The sequence below is a fragment of the Camelus ferus genome, chromosome 1, assembly GCF_009834535.1.
Source record: "Camelus ferus isolate YT-003-E chromosome 1, BCGSAC_Cfer_1.0, whole genome shotgun sequence".
NCBI classification, from domain to species: domain Eukaryota; kingdom Metazoa; phylum Chordata; class Mammalia; order Artiodactyla; family Camelidae; genus Camelus; species Camelus ferus.
Genome location: NC_045696.1, coordinates 102,997,041 through 103,009,325, shown reverse-complemented (window position 1 = coordinate 103,009,325; position 12,285 = coordinate 102,997,041). Strand labels below are relative to the sequence as shown.

The 12,285-nt window shown below is 36.7% G+C and overlaps 1 protein-coding gene across 1 annotated transcript in view; it reads right to left on the bottom strand.

Annotated features, from left to right (window-relative positions):
- Nucleotides 1–10,406, bottom strand: part of ATR (ATR serine/threonine kinase) — an 84,320-nt gene extending 73,914 nt beyond the window's left edge. The window contains exons 1-3 of the mRNA XM_006190571.3: nt 10,169–10,406; nt 2,333–2,424; nt 1,115–1,264 (exon numbers count right to left, since the gene is read on the bottom strand). Of these exons, the coding sequence (XP_006190633.2) occupies nt 1,115–1,264; nt 2,333–2,424; nt 10,169–10,227 (301 nt within the window). The 5' untranslated portion in view covers nt 10,228–10,406. The remainder of the gene's footprint in view (nt 1–1,114; nt 1,265–2,332; nt 2,425–10,168) is intronic.
- Between the last annotated feature and the right edge of the window lie 1,879 nt (nt 10,407–12,285).

Genomic DNA, 12,285 nt, shown 5'->3' with positions numbered 1-12,285 from the left:
CTCCTTCAACAAATATTGAGTAGTGATTCTGTCCCAGGTGCATAAGAACAAATCAGTCAGAGGCCTGTCCTCATGAATACTATAAGGGGTTTCTCAAACTTTTTAACTATAACTAAGAGATATATTTTATTTCATGACAGTATATACATATGCATATTTGTTTCATTTATATACGTGAAACAAGTTTCATGAAATAGTACTTTTATTACACGCAACATAACATATTTTCTAGTCTGTTATATTTCATCTTCATAACCCACTAAATAGGTTATGACCTGTTGTTTAAAAATCAGTGTAGCAAAGAATATAGACAAACAGGTATTTATAATACAGTTTAATAACCACCATGACAGAAGCAGTGTTGAATACTCTGTACTGAGCATAAAGAAAAAGCAACTAAGCCAGTCCTAGGGTAGGCAGGCAGTGGTGGTCAGAAAAGACTTTTTGGAGGACATGCTATCAAAGTTAAGTCTTCAAATTCAAGCAAAAATTTTTTAAAATACTCTACGCACTGTACAGAAAAAAAAGATGTTTGTTTTACATTTCTATGAGGAAGCCAATAAAGGGACTATAGTAGTGGGAACTGTAAGAATAAAGCCTAGAAAAATGCTTCAACATCCAGAACAGGAGTCAGCAAACTTGTTCTTACAGGGCTAGATAGGAAATATTTTAGGCTTGAGGGTCAGCCGGTCTTCATGTCAACAACTCAATGTTGCCTGTGAAGTAGTTGCAGACAATTAAGTGTTCTTAGTGGCTTAATGACTATTACAACGAAATTTTGTTCACAAAAACATGCAGCCAGCCTGTGGGTGATAGTCTGCTAATGCCTGATCTAGAAGAAGATTACCACAAACAGAAAAAAGAAAACTGCTGAAGTGTTCAATGGCAAATAAACATATTCAATTACCTCTGCTCCATTCTGGGTATCTAGTTCATAACAAAGTAAAACAACAAGGATGCATGAAATAAAACTAACCATTACCATTTTGCTCTCTCAATTTATAGCAAATTTGACTAAAATATGTGTAACAAAGTGTGTTACATTTCAGAAGAGCAGAAGAAGATAGATTTCATAAAAGAGATAGCAAAGGAATGCACAAATAGCAGGACGTACCAATACAACTGCCTTTAGCCTCATTTTGCCCATGGCTTCCATTCACATTTACAAACATAAGTGGGGAGGACTTCATGATATGCTGAATGAAATCAAGCAACATCACAGAGGTTGGCTGAGAGTCAGTTTTCTTTACAAGTTCTAGAGCAACTAAAACAAGAAAAAATTCATTTAAAAAAGTCATGACAAATTAAATGGCAGTCCTTTTGTTAAGAAACTAGCACTATAATCCTATGTTTCTACTTTTAAATGTTTAGTAATCATGTATATTCATCTATTACTCATTCATTCACCAAACATATGCTATAGGCTTACAATATGCCTGGTACTATATTAAATCTGAGGACAAAAAAACCCCTCACAATCAGGTATGGGAGTCAGACAAATAAACTAGTAATTATAATACAATATGTTAACTACAGTAATCCAGAATAGTGGAAACAAGTGTCTGGGAACATGCTGTGAAGGAGATGATTCCTAGATGAGGAGAAGTTGGTCAAGCAGAGAGGGTAAGGGCAAGCGGTCTAAACAGATGGAATAGCATATGAAAACATGTTTTGCAAGTATTCAGTAGTCTGTTGTTATTTTTAGACAACTCATAATTTTACTGATTGAAAAAGAAAAGCTAAATGACTATTATAAGTCATAAAATCTGTGCCAAATTTGGAATTAAATTTATAAATTTAACGCACTCTATATTACTCCTTCCATGTAATTTTAACAGACAGGACACATGTGACACCATCTTGACAAGCTGGTAATATCTGTCTTTCAGACCACCACAAACAGGAAATAGATCAACCACTCACAAAATCTCATTACATCCCATAGACAAAGTCACCAACTCTTATTTAGAATTTTTTTTGATGGCATTTGCTGTTTCTCAACCACTGGCACTAGGCCTAGCTAAAATAGGGAATGTATCATTAGAACTTGCCAAATATTTTTTAATCTATAGTACTACATATCAAATAAGAACTCATAGCAAGCAGCAGAAAATCTAGAAAACAAAGAGGAAACTAGAATTACTTTAAAATCTTAAATTGTATTATATAACAAGTAACACTGTAAATAACTTGCTTGAAAATAGTAACATCGTGAATTCTACCTATATATCTAAAACTACATGGAGAGAAAAATATCTAGTATAATGCTGTATACATGGAAAAGAAAACAATTTAATTTATAAAATTTATATAAGAAATAACTGTTTCTTACCAACATTTACATCTGTAAGTATTCTGTCAATGAACTGACATAGAATTTGTCTTGGCTTCTGTACAATGGTGTTATATTCCTCTGGACTGGCACTAAAATACAAATAAAACGTTTTTAACCCTTAAAAGGGACTAACAATTTCATTTGTAAAAAATTATCTACAGTTGAACTTACTAAGTATGTTTTAGTCTTAATGTTGACATTCATAGTATCCTTCTGTTTAAAAACGAAAGGAAAATCTAAATACATGTTACTGATTTACAAGGAAAAAAAGAACATGCTAAATGACACCACAGGCATCCAGTCTGCAAAGTCTAGGCTTGCACTGTCCAATATGGTAGCCCTTATTACACGCAGCTTTTGAGAATTTGATATGTAGTAAGTCCAAAATGAAATGTGCTACAAATAAAAAATACACATTGGATTCTGAATATTCATACCAGAAATATATAATATTGCTTTAATAATTTTATATTAATTACATGTTGAAACAATAATATCTGGATATACTGAGTTAAATAATATATATAATTAAAAATTAATTTCACCTATTTCCTTTCTCCATTTTGCAATGTAGCTACTAGAAAAATTTCAAATATATATGTGGCTTCCATTATAGTTCTATTGAACAGTGCTGATTTAGACTTTTAGAAAATCTATAGAAAATACTTTTTCCAACAAGAAAATTCCAAGTGAAAAAAGAGGAGGAGAAACCTACAATGAAGACATAGAACCATATAAACCAATTACATGATCCTACACTGGATTCTGATTAAAAAATAAAAAACTAATAGCAAACTACATATGACAATGAGGAAAATTCAAACACAGACTAGATATTTGATATTGTTAAGAATTATCTCTTTAGGTGTGATAATGGTATTGTGGTATGTTTAAAAGGTCTTTATCCTTTAGAGATAAATACTAATGTTTACAGATAAAAAGATGTCTGGAATTTGCTGCAAAGTAATCTGATAAGAGGAAGAGAGCCATAAACTAATAATTATTAGGTGAAATGGGAAATCAACATATCATTGTATCTTTTATTTCATGTTTGATATTTTCCACAATAAAAATTGAATAAAATGTTAGGAAAAAATACACATATTGAGTCTCAGGTCCAATCAAGAAAAAATAATAGTAAAAGGAGATACAATAATTAAGCAGAGGAAGAATATCCTAAAATCTTGAATGAATTCAACTTGAGTTCCATGATTTGGTGTAAACCACCAAAGAATAAATATAAGAATATAATAGACAGTTTGTGTCCCATTACATAATGAAGAATCACACAGTCATTCATGTCATCAGCATTCATCCAGTACCTACAATGTGCCACACAACACATGAGAAGCTACTGCTGGGAAGAAGAAAGACAGTTTAGTGGAGGAGACTGATAAGTCAACCTAGCCCTCTCCTGAGCCTGGATTATGAAGCCATTCACCAAAAACAGTTAACAGAGGTGGAAGCACAGGTCTGGGGAGAAAAAAGAACAGTTTTAGAAATACTGAGTTTAAAGTCTCAAGGGAACAACTAAGTGGGATGTCCAAGAGATTGTTGTTACAGTTCCAGACCTCAAGAAACATGTAGCCTAGAGATATTGATTAAGTTATCATTAGAAAATAATACATATCAAACAAGGCTACACATGTATTATTTCATATTTCACAAGAAATAAGATAGGGATATTAAATCCTATTTGCATATGAGGAGACTGATGCTCATAGAAATTACATACGTATCACTATTAGCGCTAGTAGTAGTGGAAGCCTTGGATATGAATGCAAATGTATTAAGTAACAAGAAAGCCAAAGAGAGAGCCCTAAGTCAAGGTTAGAGGAGTCATGAAGGAGAAAAGGAAAGAGGGCCAGAGAAACAGAAAGAAAAACCATGAGAAATGTGTTCTAGAATCCAAGGAGGTTAGAATTTTAAGGAGGGAGGTATCAACAGGATCAAATAAAATTAGTTTGTTAAAAACTCCTTTGGATATTTTTTAATCATGGTGAAATACACATAACATAAAATTTACCATTTTAACCATTTTTAAGTGTATAGTTCTGTAGCATTAAGTACATTCACACTATCCTATACCATCACCATCATTCCTCTCCGGAACTTTTTCATTTTCCCAAATTGAAACTGTACTCATTAAACAATATCTCCCCATTTCCCCCTCCTCCCAATCTTCGGTAACCATAATTGTATCTCAATGAATTTCACTACTTATGTCATATAAGTTGAATCTTAACATTTGTCCTTTTGTGACCGACTTATTTCACTTAGCATAGTGTCTTCACAGTTCATGCATGTTGTAGCATGTGTTGGAATTTCCTTCCTAAGGCTAAATAATATTCCACAGTGTGTATATAATACATTTTATTTATCCATCCATCCTTACATAGGCACTCAGGTTGCTTCCACTTTTTGGCTACTGCGAATAACACCCCTATGAAATGGATTCAGTTATGTTGGGTATATACCTAGAAGTGGAAATACTGGATCATATGGTAATTCTGTTTAATTTTTTGAAAAACTGCCATACTGCTTCCACAACACCTGTACCATTTTACATCTCTATCAACAATATACAAAGGCTCCAATACTTCCTTATCCTCACTAACACTTGTTACTACTATTATTTTTTTAATAGCAGCCGTCCTCATGGGTCTGCAGTGTTATCTTTCAATTCGCAATTCCATAGTAATTAGAGATGGTGAACATCTTTTCATGTGAGTTTTGCCCATCTGTCTTTCTTCTTCGGAGAAAGCCCACTCTCCATTTTTATATCAGCTTGTTTTTTGTTGCTGTTATTGACCTGCAGTTCTTACTATATTCTGGATATTAACTCCTTATCAGATATGATTTACAAACATTTTCTTTCTTTCCATAGGTTGCCTTTACACTCTGTTGATGCTGTCTTTTGATGTACAAAATGTTTTAATTTTAATGAATTTTAATTTGATCTATTTTTTCATATGCTGTCATGCTTTTGGTGTCATATCCAGGAAATCACAAGAAGCTTTTCCTGTAAGAGTTCTCTTCTAAAAGTTTTATAGTTTTAGCTTTTATGTTTAGGTCTTTGATCCACTTTGAGGTAATTTTTTAATGTCCTTTGGATTTCAAAGTTTTAATGTAGAGGTGAAGGCAGAAACCAGATTGCAAGGAGTTGAAAAGCAAATGAAATGTGAATATTGAGAAGAGCATTCTCTTTCTAAAATTTGACCATGAAATGCAGAATTGGGGTTAGTGGTAACTAAAGGAATATATGAGGTCAAGAGGGTTTAGTTAGTTTTGTTTTGTTTCCTGTAAGATAGAGAGACTTCAACAACTGATTCTTGAAACTTGGCTTTCCTTCCTGGCACCATGTACAAGTAAAGAGATAATTTGCAGACAGGAGGATTATTATTAATCCTAATGATAATCATTAATACATATTCATTAATACAAGAGGAAAAAATGGGTAGAGATACTAATAATATAATGAACTCAAAAGGCAAATAAAAGAAGAAAAGATCCTCTGCTTCAAGGAAGTTGCTGGGGAGAGGGGAAGAATGCACACAAATAATTTTAAGGAAGTGTCATACACACCCAAAGCAGGAAATAACTAACTCTGTCTAGAGGATTCATGAAAAGCTGTGTATAAATGATTAGATCAGTCTATCATTTCTACTGACAAAACAGCTGAGGATGTAGTAGGTAAGTAAGCTGGATATTTATAAAGAATAAAATTATGTATTTCATATAATGACAACTTAATACATCTGTATGCACTGTAAAATGTACATATATTTTTCCCACTTATCTTAAACAATGCTAAAAGAAAAAATGAGATTAATTATTTTCTTGATTATTCAATCACCAAGTCCAATCCTAACTGATTACGTACAGGATCTATGGCATTTACAGCTAATAACTGTCATGACAGAAATGGTCCTGGTACATAGTAAACAGTCCAAAAATTTTTGTTGAATAAATGGCTGGGTTCTTAAGAATCTTCTTAAATCTTGTGGTTCTTTATTCCTTAATTATAACCTTTCTGGACCTGTGGAGTATCTACTTATTCTCCACCACTAGACCATAGGCTTATAAAGGTGAATTCTCTGTAGCACCACTAAACCATAAGCTCCTCCAAGAGGGAAAATGTGTTTTATTTCTCTTTGTATCCCCTATACTTCACCTAGAACTGTGTCTTGTTTGACAGAAAACCAGTAAGTTATTGAAATTAACATTTACAAGTAATATAACTCTACATATACAGAATCAAAGAACAAGTAGTTTTTTTTTTTAAGTAGTTGTGTTTTTATGTGAAAGAGAAAAAAACTTGGCACCATTTATCTTATGTAAAACAGTACTGGCCAACAGAAATATAATGCAAACAACATTTTAAATTTTAATTTTTCTAGTAGCCACATTAAGAATGTAAAAAGAAACAGGAAGTGTTCATAGCAACAATATATCCAAAATATTATTTGAACATGTAATCAATATTATTTGCATTTCTTTTTTTGGGGGGGGGTCGGTACTAAGTCTTTGAAACCCAGTATCTTACATTAAGAGCACATCTCAATATTTCAACTGAGACTAGTGACATGTGAAGTGCTCAGTATCCATATTACATTACAGGATATCACAGATTTAGATGTAACAAAAAAATTTTAAGTCTGGAATTACAAGGTAACATGAATTGTTTTAGACAAAATCAGGAGATTTTGTCAAAAACCAAGGATAATCTGGGAAGTGTCATTTAAAAATGTGAATGAGGAGGTATGTGGGGGAGAGGAATTGGGATTGTGGGAGGTGATCAGAGTTTCCTATAAAGTTTAACTTTGTAAAAAGATTATTCATTCCTGAGTTATTTGTATAATTTTTAAAAATCAGCTTTTAAAAAAGGTGAACTGATTATCATTCATTAGATTTACTATCAGAATAAGGAAATTCACGTGAGAGTTAAGTATTTCTTATTTTGCAACCTCTACCTTGGAACTGAGCTAAGAGGGTATACTTTTTCAAAAGTATACAGTAATATTTGAGTGGAAATTCAAGCATCACATGAAGTTTGGATATGTTTAACAAACACTTTGCACCTCCTCTAGGGCAAGCATCAAATGCCAGGATAAACAAGAAACCATGTATCTGCCCTTAAAGAATTTGTAGATTAAAGGACAAAAAGGTAAGCGGGAAATTTTAACAAAGGATTAATGTAGAGCCAAGATAGAGCTAAGTATTAATAGAGTTAAGACAGAACACAAGAGGGATACTCAGCCATGAGCAGGACCTATCAGTCAAGGCTTCCTGGAGGAGATGATACAAAGCTGAGTCCCAAAGGGGATAGGCAAGTAAAATAAGGGAAGGAAGGAGGGTATCCCAAAAGGAGGAAACAATATGTGCAAAAGCTCAGGAACAAGAACAGAAACTGCTCTAGAAACTGTAAGAGGTTCTACATGGTGAAAGAAGAGGGAGGCAGTAACTGGAAACAAAACTGAAAAAAGAAGATAAGGTCAAAGCTCAAAAGGACCCACTAAAGACTTTAGATTTTGTACTGAGGGCAATGAGACACTGAAGGGTTCTAAGTGGGTGAGTGAAGGGTAAATATGTTTTTAAAACACTAACTCAGTTACGTTATTTCCCGTTTAAAGCATCCCTATGGCTTCCCATTGCACTTAAAAATAAAATCTGACTCCTCATTCTGCCCTATTAAGTACTAAAGGACCTGGCCCCTGCCTACCCCTCCATCCTCAATTAATACCACTCCCCTCTTTGCTCCCTATGTTCCAGGCTTCTTCCTATTCTTTTATAAAGAAGGCTCATTCCCACCTAGACACCTCTGTGTTTCCTACCCCAGCTCAGACACTGCTCCCAGTTTCACATGACTGGCTGCTTCTCACCATCCAAACCTCCTGTAGTGGCTAGTGCTGCTACTCCCCAGCCCCCCATCTCCCTCCCATTGTCCCATTTGATATTTTAATATCAACATTCACTAACTGAAAATATCTTGTGATTACAAAGTAATCTTAAACAGGAAGATCAGCACAGTTCTCAGAGATGACATCTGAAGGGACTAGCCAGTGTTCAGATGGAAGAAACAAGTGCAAAGGAACAAAGGCAGAAATGACCTTCGTATACACAAAAAAATTAGGCACTATTATTGGAGTAGAGTAAGCAAGGGAGGGATATAAGGCCACAAAGTCAGAGGCAGGCAGAGGCCAGATTATGGAGGACCTCACAGGCCTGGATTTTATTCTAAGCATGCTGGAAATCGAAAGGAGGCTTTGAGCAGAGGAGTAATGTTATACCATCTACAATGTGATTTATTGTTGTAAAAATCACATTGGTTGCTGAGTGGGAAATCCACTATAAGTGGATAAAAGTGGAAAGAGAAATCAGCTGAGAGGTTACTGTTTAAGAGTCCAGACAGGAAATTACGGTGCTAGCACTGGAGAAAGTGAAAAATGTTTTTTAAAGGTAGGGTTGACAAGACTTGCTGATGGATTATTAAGGAGTAAGGCGGAAAAAAATCAAGGATAACTCTTAGGCTTTTAGTTGGTACATTTACAATAATTTAGGGAAGGAACAGGTTTAAGGACAGTAAATCAGGAGTTTTTCTTTGGATATGTTAATTTTCATTTCTGGGTGTAGATGTTGAATAAGCAACATTCATGCAGAGTGGAAAAAGACATCATACACACAGAAACAGGATGACTCAGTTAAGACAAATATGGTCCCTTCATTCCTCTCATTTCTATAACTGAGGAAGACTAATGCCAATGTCTTTGATGGCTAACAAGTGGCGGTCACAATTGCACTGCAAAAAGAAAAGGAATTAAACCTCCCATGGGCTTACTGTCAGTTTGGCTGTGTGCTAAGTTTCCAAACAGTTTAAGAAACTGGAAAGCAACTATTCCAGTTGATAGTTCAACTGCAAAAGCAGTACAAGCCCACTTATTTCCTGTTCACAGTGGGTTACAAAAACAAACAAACAAACAAAAACCCAGCCTTCTAGTCTTTAGGCCTGGTTGAGGGAAGGCTGTGTGTATGTTGAATGGGGAACAGCCATTAACAACTCTTCCCTTTCTTCTGGCAGGATATTGGTTTACATGATTCTACTCTTTGGTTTAAAGAAAAAAGAAAAAAAAAGCTCTTGCAAATGGAACATTGTTATTTTCAAGTTTTGGCAACATTCTGTGCACATTTATACTTTGTGGATGTCGTGGCAGATCCTTGAGACTTGTGACTAGTCTGATTGGGGACTGGATGATCAGTATGAAAGGGGTCCCTTCTCCAGAATGGCCTATGGTTTCACTTCGAAGAAAGTTTTTCCAGCAATTGGTCTTCCTTGCATAAAATCAGAAACAGTGATTTTCTTCTGAGAGCAGAATGTTATGTTTGAATCTTATGTTTGACTTATACTTGAGTCGAAACATAAAGCTAAAAACCAATTCCTCCACGAGCGATAACAAAGAATAGAAAAGGTAAAGTCTGTGGGTTAAGTACTCTATCTGAGGAAAGAGGCTTTCAAGAAGAAAATGAGTGAAGGAAAGTGACCAGAAAGTGATCAGAAGGGACCCTTCCCTCCCGCCACAGACGCAATTCCCTGAGGCGGGGCCAGGGGGCGAGCTCCCAGGCACCGCTGAGGTAAAGGGGGTGGTGAGCAGACGACCCCTCCCCTTGGAGCGCCTTTCTGCAGCGGCGACGCCTTTCACCCGCCTCTCTGAGGAAGGAACGCTCAAGTCAGCGGCGGACACCTCCACAAGGGCCGCGGCCGGGGTTGAGGGGATTGCAGCCGGAACGCGCGCAGCTGGGGAGAGAGAGCACGTGAGATGCCGGGCCTGGCCCTACCTGCCCAGCTCCCGCAGGGCGGGGATCATAGACGCCAACTCCAGGCCATGCTCGCCCATGCTGAGGACGCGCGGCACTGGCCAACGACGCCGAGGCGGGCTCCCGGCGTCTCCACAGCTACCTCTGGTGAGAAGGCGCGGCGCCCGACGGGGGCTCGCGAGGCCCAAAACTCCTCCCGGAAGCCGCTGCCGGCCCGCTCTCCAGGCGCTGGTTCCTTCCCGCCTAGGACCCGGGGAAGGCCGGGAGGCCGGAGGGGGCGGGGAAAGGGGCGGGGCGCGCTCCTGTCGAGTTTCCCAAGTAGGGTTCGGTTTGATCGGGGACTTCCTGGCGGGCGAGATTCGCGAGAGTTTTGTGTTTTATCTGCCCTGCTCGGTCACTCCCAGCTTGGGAGGCTCAGCGAAGCCAGACCCCTGGATCTGGGGAGGAAAGGGGCATGGTGGGCACCAGCCCAGAATCCCTGGCTTCACCAATGTGAAAACTGAGACAATCCATCAACTAAAGGCCCAGACTAGATCCCAGGTCTCTCCACGGCGTCACTCCAGGTTCCTCATTTTCCTACCACTCTCTTGACAGCCTTTCTGACAGATACGGGGCAAAAGGTGGGCTCCTCCTTGCCCTTTCTGTTTTAGTAGTTTGGGGGGATTTTTTTTTTTTTGAAACAACTTGTAGTCTCCCTTTGAGGATGCTTCCAACCTTTAATATTTAAAAAGAGGATTGAATTGTGTTTATTTGTGTCTTATCAAATCAGCAGCAGTATTGTGTACATTTATGTCACCGTCATGAGCACCTATTAATTATGATTTAATTTTTAAAGTAAATCAGTGGATTTGGGGCTGTAGACATTTTCTAGCTCAACCCAGTTTGTTTATATGAAAAATGGTCATCCTAAAAGGCTGTTAATATGTCAAAATTATGTATTTAATTAGGCAAGGCCACGCAAGTGCTTACATCCGTTCCTTAGTACATGAAAATAATCGTTATACAGTATCTTAAAAAAAAAACAGTGATGGAATGACAGCCAAATCGCTCCTGCCTCATGGATTTTGCACTTGCTGTGCCCTTAACCTTGACCTTAAACACTCCTCTTAAATCACCCCTCTTCAAATGTTTGTGGAAATGTCACCAGAGAGCCTCACATAGACTAGCACACTCTTTTCCCCTCCATCCTGCTTTATTTTTCTTCATAGCACATGGAACCAAATTACATATTACATGTTATTTTGTTGACTGTCTCCTCCAATTAGAATATAAGATCCTTGAGAGCAGGATTTGTCTATTTTATTCACTGCTTAGATATCCAGGACCTAAAACAGTGCTTGGCACATAGTTAGTGTGTGGTAAATATTTGTTAAATAATGGAATGCTATAGTGGGAAGAACACGGGATTACGAGTTGAGGCCCTGTTTAAGTTCACATGCCATCTGCTAGAAACTAGATGACCTCAGTAAAGTTAACCTCTCTGTACTTCAGTTTTTCATCTATAAAATGAGATTAATAGTATATACCTCATAAAATTATGGTAAAGATTAAATAAGAGGTGGTAGTACCCTGCAGTGTAATACCATTTGTTAGTTAAAATAAATGATGTATGAATTCTGAAAACGATGTTGAGTGGGAAAAAAAGCAAATTGCAGAAGAATACATAACAGTGTTAAATCACTTACATGCCATTTTAAAACCATAAAATAAGATTTTGTGTGAGTGAACTATGTGTACATACATATACAATGAAAGTATGAAAACATGGTTGAGAAGGACTTACATAACTCCAGGAGAATTGTATCTCTGGAGAGGGAGAGAAGGAATGAAATGGTAAGGTTTCAACATATCTGTGAAGGTTTTCTTCTAATAGGATCAGAATTAATTATGATGAATTTAACATCTGTTATACTTGGGTGACTAGCATGCTGGTCTCTCCCAAATTCTTTGCTCTGCTCGGATCTCTGAGCTTTATATTTCATATATCTGTCTTTCTATTGAATGTTTTCCCTTGAACTTTTCCCAGGTATTTTATTTTGGTTTAACTTTTTATTATGGAAACTTTCAAATATATACAAGAGTAGAGAGACTAGAATAAGGAACCCCCCTTATGCCCCTCACCCAGCTTCAACAATTAG